The sequence below is a fragment of the Carassius gibelio genome, chromosome B7 (assembly GCF_023724105.1).
Source record: "Carassius gibelio isolate Cgi1373 ecotype wild population from Czech Republic chromosome B7, carGib1.2-hapl.c, whole genome shotgun sequence".
Classification (NCBI taxonomy): domain Eukaryota; kingdom Metazoa; phylum Chordata; class Actinopteri; order Cypriniformes; family Cyprinidae; genus Carassius; species Carassius gibelio.
The window spans coordinates 28,978,938-28,989,695 of record NC_068402.1 but is presented as its reverse complement, the minus strand read 5'-3'; the positions used below and the strand labels follow the sequence as shown (position 1 = coordinate 28,989,695).

Here is a 10,758-nt window from a genome sequence, read left to right as displayed (position 1 = left end):
TTTTGTCTGAGTTATTAGGCATTCATCCAAAAAAAATGAGTGTTGGAGGAAATGTGGAAGGGTATTATATGATGTTTGAGGTTTCTTTGTAAATTAAAACTGCATTTGAGCAGAATTATAAACGCAAACGTCCAAGTTTGAGACTTTTATTTTGAAATTGTAACTCCTACTATGAAATTCTATGTCATTCTACTAATTCCTGTTGGCGGGATTAAACAGATTAGCTATTAATAAAAGTCATGCCCGTCAGCATGTGCCCCCGTCATAATGCCATAGTCAATGTTTATTATCAAAATGATAATTATGTGTAATGTTTTCTGAAAGCACTGATCGTAAAAATATCACTGGAATGATAAAAGAAGATGATGAGGACTTTGAGGAAGAAGATGAGGAAGATGACAGAGCTGCAAACAGAGGGAACATTTCAGACGTCCTTTCTGTCATATCTAGTGTTGTGTCTGGTGAGTAAAAAAATAAATAAAAAATTCAAACAATTAAACCTGAAGTATAACAGAAAGATTATCTGAAATGTAGTTCAAAGTAAATTATGTTAACTTAAGTGGCATATATATATATATGTGTGTGTGTGTGTGTGTGTGTGTGTGTGTGTGTGTGTGTGTGTGTGTGTTTATGAACATTTATTCGGTCTAGCTGAAAAAATATATTAATATTAAAAAGTAAAAGTAAATTTTGCATATTATAATTATTGTCACTTTTACACGCATGGAAACACTATCAATAGTTTTTTTTTTATATATATATTGACATACCAATATAAATGTGTGCCGTGTACATTTATTTAAGAATTTGTATTTAATTCTAATAACATTCGAATTTATTATGAAACCAGAATTGTCGCTAGAGGACGCTATGACGTCATATTTTGGCGACGGTTTTTTTGATTCGAAGTCGGACTATTACTGTAGCTGCTGTTATTTTCAGACAGCAGTATCATTGCTAGTGGTTGTTACATTTCTCTGTCTTTGTGTGTTTGTAGAGCAGTTAAATTGGATCATGTTGTTATGTTCGTTAGCTCAAAAAATTAAACCCACCTGCCAAAATGAGGAAGTCGCATTTCATTACACTTTCATAACACTTCCTCGTCAGTAACTTAAACTCCTCTGACCAGAGACGTTAAAGTGTATTTATCTAGTGTGTTTTGCCAGGATCTGTCATCAGATCAGTGATATTTAGTGTGCTTGGGCAGGTTTTCTCAGGAGCTGGATTTGTTTGAAAGCATCAGAGATGTTAAATGTACCATCTCAGTCTTTTCCGGCAGCTGGGTCCCAGCAGAGAGTCGCACCAGCCGGACAGTCCAGAAACAAGGTCGGTCCCTTAAACTTAATAGGAGTCATTTAAAGAGTGATTTAAATGCATAGCAAAATGAGACTGCTCTGTATTTATCATGCAGTTATGTGTACAGAACTGCATTCACAACTGTGTGTAACATATACAGGTGGCGCTGAAGCCAGGTCACAGTCTCCTGGACTGGATCAGACTGACCAAGAGCGGACGTGATCTGACCGGACTGAGAGGACGACTGATTGAGGTCACAGAAGAGGAGCTGAAGAAACACAACACCAGAAACGACTGCTGGACCTGCATTAGAGGTAGCCAAGGACACAAATTTCTATGCTTACAGAGGTGAATTTACAGAAAACCTGTTTGGAATGTGCTTTGGTTTGGTCGAGTTAGGTTCAATGGAACCTTCAAAAAGAAAGAGCTATATATATATATATATATTTTAAAGGCTACATTTAATTGATCGGATGTATCAAATAACACATTTTGAATATACCAAAATACTAATAAAATGAAAATGTTGTGTTTGAAAAATGCTGTCCTAAATTTAATTAAATAAAAAAATAATAAAAATGTAAAGATTGTTCAGACAAAAATATTAAAGTTTTATATGCAGCAAATCAGCTTATTATTAAAATGATTTCTAAATGATGCTGAAAATGCACTTGTGAGAAATACATTCCAAACATATTAAAACGAAAATCCAGTATTTTAAATTGTAAAGCTATTCACTAAATACATGCAGGCTGGTGAGCACGAGTGACTTCTTTCAGTTCTGTTTGCATCCACACAAGAAATAGAAGATGTTGGAGCTGTGTCAGGTGTACACATGGCTCTGTATGCTTGTGTGTTTTCTGTAGGTATGGTCTATAACGTGAGTGCCTACATGGATTTCCACCCTGGTGGGGAGGAGGAGCTGATGAGGGCTGCTGGGATTGATAGCACTGACCTGTTTGACCAGGTACATTCTCCCTGAGCGGAGTGTTTAACAGTTTATGTTACACATACAGTTACTTATAAATATACTTTAAATTGCCCCCCCCCCCTTAATGTTGCTCACATGAAAATAATAATAATTATTATTATTACAAAAATACTTATTTAATATGGATATTAAATTCTTAGAATTAATCTGTTGATTCTGTTGAATTTGCGAAGCAATAAAATAGCATTTTACATTTATCATAGGTGACTGATCGTATATTGTTCAGCTGCTTCTTACATTTCAGCATTTATTAAAACATACATTTATTTATTTAATGTGTAAATGTTACATACCTGTATGTAAACACTGAGGATAGTCAGATTTTTAAACCAGAGTAATGGTTCATGGGAACATTTATGAAAAGTTATTAATTAAAGGTACAGGGTGTAGGACCTGCCACTAGAAGGCGCACTACAAAAACAATAACAATCGCGTGGTTTGATGACGCTAAGAAAGAGCGTGGAATGATGGGATTTGTTGTCTTCTACCCAACCACTGACGGCCATCAATCTGACGGAAATATAAATCATGGATTCAACGCGAGTTCAATGATTTGCAATGGAGTAGATTACATACAAAGTCAATGCAAAGATGTGATCAGACTATGGATCAGACACGTCCTCCCGCGGGTCTAGAGACGGAATGCCCCGCGTTTGGCATGTATGCCCCATAATACTAATCTTGTTGATCGTTATAATAGTATACGTTTTCTGTTACGAAGTTACGAATCAAAACAACTCACTTGTCGAGTAAAACAAGCGAGATCAGCATCTCTTTCTAGTTGAATTTTGTTGCGAAGCTACTTCCGCATTTGTCCAGGACACTGTTGTCATGTGGTTTCTACGTCAGTAAAGGCGGTAACAAAGGGTAACTAACGTCATTGACAGGCGACTGCACTGCCCCGTGTCACTGTTTAGATGGGAATTTTCTCATGATTTACACGTAATTGAAAACATCAGCGATATTGTTAGTAATCAGCTGGACAAAATATATTACTCTAGCCTAGTGGTTTTTGGATATTTTACTTTAACTATCTTACAAATTGTACCTTTAATTCTTAAAGAATTAATGAAATGTTTATGTATAAAAGTGAATTGGTCCACATTTTTGTGTAATTTAGAAATACTTTATAAACTATGTGTTTCTGAACTGAACTATTAAGTATGAACTAATAGCTTGCAACTTATTATAAGTTCTTTATTTTAGTATACATATTATCATTGTTGCTGCTTCTGTCCACCCAAGGTCCACCGGTGGGTGAATTATGAGTCCATGCTGAAGGAGTGTCTGGTGGGGAGGATGGCAGTGAAGCCCAGTCCTGCTCTTCAAGGTTCTGTCAGTTCTTTTGGCAATAGAAAATAATTCAGTGAAAACCATTCATTTTGTGATCATATATAATTATTCTGATACAAACATATTGCTTTACGGCCTGCTTTACGTTTTTGCTTGAAATGATCAGTAGTAAAAATATTTTCCATATTAATGAACGTACCGTTAACAGAATGAAATATTCCTATTAATTCAGAATCAAACCCAAAATAAGATTTTTGATGTTTTTGTTTTAATGCCTCGTTACATGGTTCTTTGGTTCCTGCAGCTCAGACAGAGAAGATGGAAAGCACTCACTTGAACGGTATGACATCAAAGCCATAGTTCAACTATGCAGATTTCTTGTTAGAAATGCTGGGTAAGCTATTACTTGTTTTGTTTCATGAGGAGTAATTCTCTGTGTGGTACTCTTCATACCAGGTTTGTCTCTTCCTCCACCTTTAAGACAGGAGCCTGTACCTACTCCTCTCCCTGCCAAAGATCATCGCCCTCGGTATGTTTTTCTGTTTATCTCATGATTATAATAAAATCATACTGAGTGACTCATTCCTTGGTACAGTATCAGCTGGTCTGTGTCTTGTTCAGACTTTTTTATTCTGTTATGAAGCATTTAGGGCTAGTTGTGGTGAATAATGATTCATGGTTTTGGTTGGTTTTGTTGAGATTACATGTTTGGTCTCAGGAAGATTCATTCAGTGAATCAGAGTTATTTTAACCACTCAGACAGTTTACTAACAGGGCTCTAAAAATACTAGTGTTTTATAAAAAAAAAAAAAAGTTATAAGCTAGGCAAAAATAAGGAAAACAGAAAATAAACTTGTCAGCCTCACCTGATTGGATGATTCTTTTATATATATAATTATTATTATTTATTTTCTTCATGTTTAGGTATGAATGGTTCCAGACAGATGGAACTGTCAGTATTGTTGTTTACACAAAGCGAAAGGTTTGTCTCAACTCATTCTCATAAGATACAGTGGTTATCTGGTTGTCTTTTCTTCAATATAAAAGATTATTAAAAATTAAATTAAAACACCCCCCCCACACCAGATTCCCAGCGCTGGCTGTGCAGTGGTGGATCTGCAAGATGATACTCTTCGTGTGGAGATGCTCTTAGGGAAGATGTCGTATCTTCTCTACTGGCGTGGGTCTTTCTGCACTTCTTCAGCCACTGAGACATTAACATTGTTGTGTATTGCTATATATGTGTCATAACATGATATAATAGTTCATAACACTTGTTCCTTTTTTATAGGCCTGTCCAGTGAAGTTCAAGGATGTGTAGATGGTGAGTAGTATGTTAAATTAGACATGCTTTTTTGTTTTAAATGTGGAAATATTTTGAAAATTACTTGTACAAAAAATACTGTGGCTGTACCATGGTACAGTAATGATATAAACTGATATTACTGTGATCCATTGTGGTGTAGTGTACATTAACTTGCTAATGATTCATTTTATGTTATTATGGCATTTACATGGTGATACTGTTTAAACTATATGCTTTTTGGAAAATATCAATAATTTATTTTTCTAATTCTAAAGAAGTGTTTCTCTGTTGTCCTGTGCTTATAGTTCAGACAGCCCACTCCGTAGGAAAAGTTCAGGTGTGTTTCCACAAATCTGTCAAAGATAAGTGGACGAAAGTGGGGCAACCACTAGAACACCATGACACATTTATTCAGTGTAAAGATCGTGGTGAGTAACAAACCTTTGTTCTCAATTTTCTTATTAATATCTAAGTGTTTAATAATTTGTGGTTTAATTTTGTAAAGATATAGAAAAACTCTTTTTACATGAATTAAAGGGGTACCACAAGGCTCTGTGTTGGGCTCTTATTATTATCATCATTATTTAATATATATAATTAATTTAAGACACATCGGTCCTAAAACAAATTCAGATCTGTGTGGAGCTGTTTTACTGTTGTGCTTCTACATTAAATTTTGTCTTGTTTATTTCTGTTGATTTGACAATTTCCTACATTCAGAATTGGTTCTTAATATTGAGGGGAAAAAAAGATTTTCACCATTTAAAGGTGTTCATATTCAATCAAATATACATGACTCCTTGAAATAGAAGCATATATTATGAGCATCAGTGCCTAAAACAAGGACTGAGTTTGTAGAAGTCTTTGTATCTGCTGCCCCTGAACACACTTAAACTCTAAAATTACAAACCTGATTACCATTTAACATTTCTACAGTAGACCAGATGGTTTTAGCTGATACCACCATCTTAATATATAGCTTGTTAGTCCAATTCCCCACTTAATTTCCTCCTTATTGCATGTATTTTCCCTATTTCTATCATTTTATATGAAATTGTTGTTGTTATATTTTTGGCTTCTAGGTCTCTGAAAGAAATAGCTTTACATAAATTGATAATAATAGTAATGTTTAATAACATTTGTTTTATCACAGAGCTGTTCTACAGGGAATGTGTGTTGGTTTCGAAAACGGATGTCACACATGACACGCAGGTCTTGCGTTTACAACTTCCACCAGGGTCACATATGCAAGTTCCTGTGGGAAGACACGTCTACCTCAAAACCTCTCTCCAGGGTAATGCGTCACTTTGTCACACATCTAAAGATAACCAATGGAAGGTGAAGGTTTTATGGAGTGTTCAGCAGGCTGCTTTTTTGTGTTTGGTGAGCAGGTACAGATGTTGTAAAACCTTACACACCAGTGGATCAGACGCTAATACCTCCCTCACAATCCAGTGCTGAAATGGGCTCAGACTTACAGCTCATGATAAAGATCTATCCTGATGGATTGTTGACCTCACATCTCGCCAACCTCCCTGTTGGTTTGTAACTTCCCATATCATTTTTTGTTTAAAGAAAGAAACAGTACTACGTGATTTTTCACCATGCAATTCATGAGCTGGAATTAGAAACCCACCCTTGCCAGTAAACCTGTTTGTAAGATCTTTGAAACTATAATTACACTTAAGGTTATATGGAGTTTTAATTTTAGTTCACTTTAATTCTCAACATTTTTAATTCAAGCTCTAATGTTAATGGTAGTCCCCGTTTGGTATCTCAGTTCAAATTTGAATTGAATTAAAGCTAAAAAGCTTTCTCAGCTCATGGCTTCCCTGTTTTGCACACACAGAAAGAACGAAAGTGCCAAAAAATAATAGTAATTAATAGTAAAGAAAAAAAAAAAGTACGTTTCAGTTTGAAAATAACCATGAAAACTGGAATTGCATTGAATCACAAGCAAACCTTACTGAGTCCTGTCATGTTTCTGGTCTGTTCCAGGATCCTCTCTGTCAGTAGGCGGTCCGGAGGGATCCTTCTCTATGCGTATCTTGCGTGACGTCACTCATCTCTACATGCTAGCGGCCGGCACGGGTTTCACACCCATGGCTCGTCTCATACGGCTGGCTCTTCAGGATCTCACATCAGTCAGGTCTGCTCTGTACAAATCTGAAAAAAAAAAAACACAACAAACAACATATTCAAGAAAAAAAAAAAAAAAAGCAAATGTTGCAATCACTTTTGCTGGTGTCAATGTGGTTGTAATAAAGCAGGGTTGCACAGTATTATTGGAAACATAATTAAAGATGTAATTATCGGCATCAGCCCAATATGAAAAATGATGCGGATATGGCCTGAATGCTGATTATATTTACTGATTTTGCCATATTTATTCTGAGAATGCACGTATAGAATGTCTCATTTGGTGTGTGATAGAGTAAACAATCATTAGTGCCTGCAACGGCAACAACAACAGTCTCCCCCGGGTCCTGATGCCCACCTTCTGAGGGGGTATTGTTGGCCTATTTGTAATAAAATAGAGTAAAATGCACATATAACATTAAGATTCTGTTTCTGATTAAATAAAGCAGTAACTGGTGTCATACAATCATATGTATGTTTTGATATAAAGTGATACTCCACCCCAAAATGAACATTTTGTGATTAATCACTTACCCCCATGTCATTCCAAACCCATAAAAGCTTTGTTCGTCTTTCAGAACACAATTTAAGCAATTTCGGATGAAAACCTGGAGGCTTGAGACTGTCCCATAGACTGCCAAGTAAAATAAACTGTCAAGGTCCAGAAAAGTATGAAAGACATCGTCAGAATAGTCAATCTGCCGTCAGTCGTTCAACCGTAATGTTTTGAAGAGATGAGAATATTTTCTGCATGCGAATAAAACTAAAATAATTACTTTATTCAACAATTTGTCTCCTCTGTTTCTCTCTGCATCACCGTAGAGCCATTTTGGAGAATATACTCGGTTACAAAGCTTTAAAGCCATTGTTGGTTGTTTAAAAGATGTTGAATGTTGAAGCAGCCATCATGGGCATTTGTATTAATGATAGATTTGAATTATTTTAAATCTTGGCTATTAATGTATGTATGTATGTATGTATGTATGTATTTAAATGTTTACTCGTAAAGAAAAATGGAATAGTTTGGAATAAAATGATTGGTTGAAGATTATTAGTAGAAGTTACAGTTGTTATTATTATTATATTAACTTAACTAAGGTTAATCCAACAATAATTGATAGATTAACTCTAAATATTGATATTTTCAGAAAATCCAAGCTGATGTTCTTTAACCGTCAAGAGAGGGACATACTTTGGTGCTCTCAGCTGGATGAACTTTGTTCAAAAGAGGAAAGGTATCATTTATTGAATTATGTCTGACTGTTCATTCTATCAGGAATGTAACATCTTTAAATTACATCACAGTGATCTCAGCGAGAATCCGTGCTGTATTTATTTATTTAGTTTACTGCCTCATTTTCTACTGATAAGTATTTATATAGTGCTTTATACAATACACATTATTTGTAAGTAGCTTAACTTTAATAAACAGGAAAATAAGTGTAAATGTTGCAAAATTAATCAATTTGAAAAAGAATTCAATTTCAGATGTAAAGCAGCTCTACAATAGTGTCGTCATTCAACTCGATTCAGATTCAATGTTGATTCAGTTCAGACTGTCACTAGGCAGCACCCTAACTGTGGTGTATCTTAGGTTTGAGGTGGAGCACGTTCTGTCGGAGCCTACAGATTCTTGGAGAGGCAGAAGAGGGCGGATAGATGCTTGTATGCTGCAGAACTTCCTGGAGAGACCAGAAGACTCCAAATGTCTAGTGTGTGTGTGCGGCCCAACTGGATTCACAGAGTTAGCAGTGCAGTGAGTCATTGTTTTAATGGATTACATATATACATTTGAGATATCTGAAGCTGTTTGAGGCATTTTTTTTTACTTTTTGGGTAATGCGTTGATTTTTTTTACTCTATGTATACTTTCTCACAGGTTGGTCAGAAAGCTGGACTTCAGTGAAGAGGAAATTCACATTTTTCAGGGCTGATTGGGACTTTAAAGTGAAAGATGGATTTCACATACTTGCAGACTATCTCTATGCATATAAAATGCACTTTCCATTCATATAGCTGTAATACTGTTCTACTATATCGTCTTATAACTTGTAGAGATCTGATGCCACAATCAGATGCCCTGCACTCTGAGAAACATCAGAAGTTGGTTTCTTAACATTTTATTTTATTTAGTTTCCCATTTGAAGTTTGCAGATTTGAACAATGCAGAATAATTCTGCTAGGTTTGTTTATGCAACGAAGAAGATATTTGATTGTTTTCTGCATTTCATATTTATTAATGACTTGGAAGATTTCGAGCACTTTGTGTAATGCAGCTACAACATAATTGAGAAAGCAATCCATGCAACAGATTTTGTTGTTGTGTCTCTATTAAGCAAATTAAAAATGATCAGTTAGTCAGGATGCATGAGATGGGTTACTTTACAAGTATAGCTATTGCTGTTTGGAAATGCTAATCTGATTGCAGAATTAATAATGTTTCTCAGTGTGTGTACCGACTATTCTAATGGTAAATTATTATTTATGGTAAATGATCGACCTGGAACGCAATTCCCAACAGAAATGTATATTTTGTGCCTCTCGTGCTGTTGTGTTTCAACTGAAATCTGTAAACTTGTATGACAGGCCTGATGTCAGTTTAGAGGAGGCTGAAAACTATTATAGCAAAACACTTTCTGTTATACCAGCAAACCAGGTTGCTCTGAAAATGTATCTTCATGCATTGTTTATTGCATGATACTTGATATAATGTGTTTGATACATTGCAGTCAAAATATTTATATATTGAAGAAAGCTCTGAAATATGATTGATTTGTAAAAACTGATAATTATTTGACTAGTCAACCACTGATGGCTTCCAACAGAAAACTTTAACCGGATTGTTCTATCAGTGCTCACATTCAAGGGTAGGATGAGATGTGGCTTAAGCTGTAAGCAGCAAGAAATTGAATTAAATGGTTAAAAATACACCTGATACACCTACTCTTTTGATTTCTGCTGCTATCTTGTAGTCTGAAACAAATCTTCTCGCCTACAAGAAGAATGTTATTAACATTGGCAAATATTACAGGACAATTTATTCCGATCATCAAAATCATTAAATAAAATGCAATTTAATTTGACTTGTACACGATTCATACTTTTAATGAAATTAAAGTAGTTCACCCAAAAATTAAAATTTAGGCCAGCTAAATTGCAAATGTGAATTTATCTTCATCGGAACAGATTTGGAAAAACATTAAAACATTTACTCACCAGTGGATCCTCTGCAGTAAATGGGTGCCGTCTGAAAGAGAGTCTAAACTGCTGATAAAAAAAATATATATATATATATATATATATATATATATATATATAATAAAATAAATTAATGTTAATAACACTTTTTTAACTCAAACCTGTCAGTCCTATAATGTCAGTGAATGGGAATCATGGCTTTGAGAGTCATAACACATACACGAACAAAACTGAATGAAACCCTGCGGCTCGTGATGATACATTGATGTGTAAAAACACAAAACGATCGGTCTGTGCAAGAAACTGAATAGTATATTGTTTTTTTACCTCTTATCTTTACCGCAGTGTCTGAACTGTCCTGAGCACATTCGCGTCTTCTTCTTCAGCATGTGCATAAGACGTCTTCTTCTTCTTGCTTTACAGCAGATCACAAACTTACATTACCGCCACCTTTACGTTAGTTGGCCAGTGACACTCCCAATTTAGATTGTAGATAGAGTGTCAATGGTCCATTTAAGAGCATGGTGATGGTAAT

General features: G+C 35.2%; 1 protein-coding gene across 3 annotated transcripts; it reads left to right on the top strand.

The window, feature by feature from the left end:
* The first annotated feature begins 230 nt into the window (after nt 1-230).
* LOC127962488 (cytochrome b5 reductase 4) lies at nt 231-9,953 on the top strand. 3 transcript variants are annotated; one of them, XM_052562071.1, is made up of 17 exons: nt 231-461; nt 1,208-1,326; nt 1,457-1,610; nt 2,163-2,263; nt 3,533-3,617; nt 3,885-3,920; nt 4,037-4,109; nt 4,505-4,562; nt 4,667-4,760; nt 4,872-4,904; nt 5,192-5,314; nt 6,040-6,180; nt 6,278-6,427; nt 6,885-7,035; nt 8,174-8,260; nt 8,620-8,781; nt 8,905-9,953. In XM_052562071.1, exons 1-17 carry the CDS (start codon nt 311-313, stop codon nt 8,957-8,959), a joined length of 1,773 nt encoding a protein of 590 aa, XP_052418031.1. In that variant the 5' UTR covers nt 231-310; the 3' UTR covers nt 8,960-9,953. The 3 variants fall into 3 exon arrangements, with proteins under 3 accessions (XP_052418031.1, XP_052418033.1, XP_052418032.1); XM_052562073.1 differs by lacking the exon at nt 231-461 and adding an exon at nt 870-963; XM_052562072.1 differs by lacking the exon at nt 231-461 and adding an exon at nt 879-1,102.
* Nucleotides 9,954-10,758: the final 805 nt, after the last annotated feature.

Coding starts and splice junctions, on each gene's coding strand:
- LOC127962488 (XM_052562071.1), top strand. CDS start 311: ATGTTTTCTGAAAGCACTGATCGTAAAAATATCACTGGAATGATAAAA. Junction 4,110..4,504: donor GCCAAAGATCATCGCCCTCG/GTATGTTTTTCT, acceptor CTTCATGTTTAG/GTATGAATGGTTCCAGACAG. Junction 6,428..6,884: donor TCTCGCCAACCTCCCTGTTG/GTTTGTAACTTC, acceptor GGTCTGTTCCAG/GATCCTCTCTGTCAGTAGGC.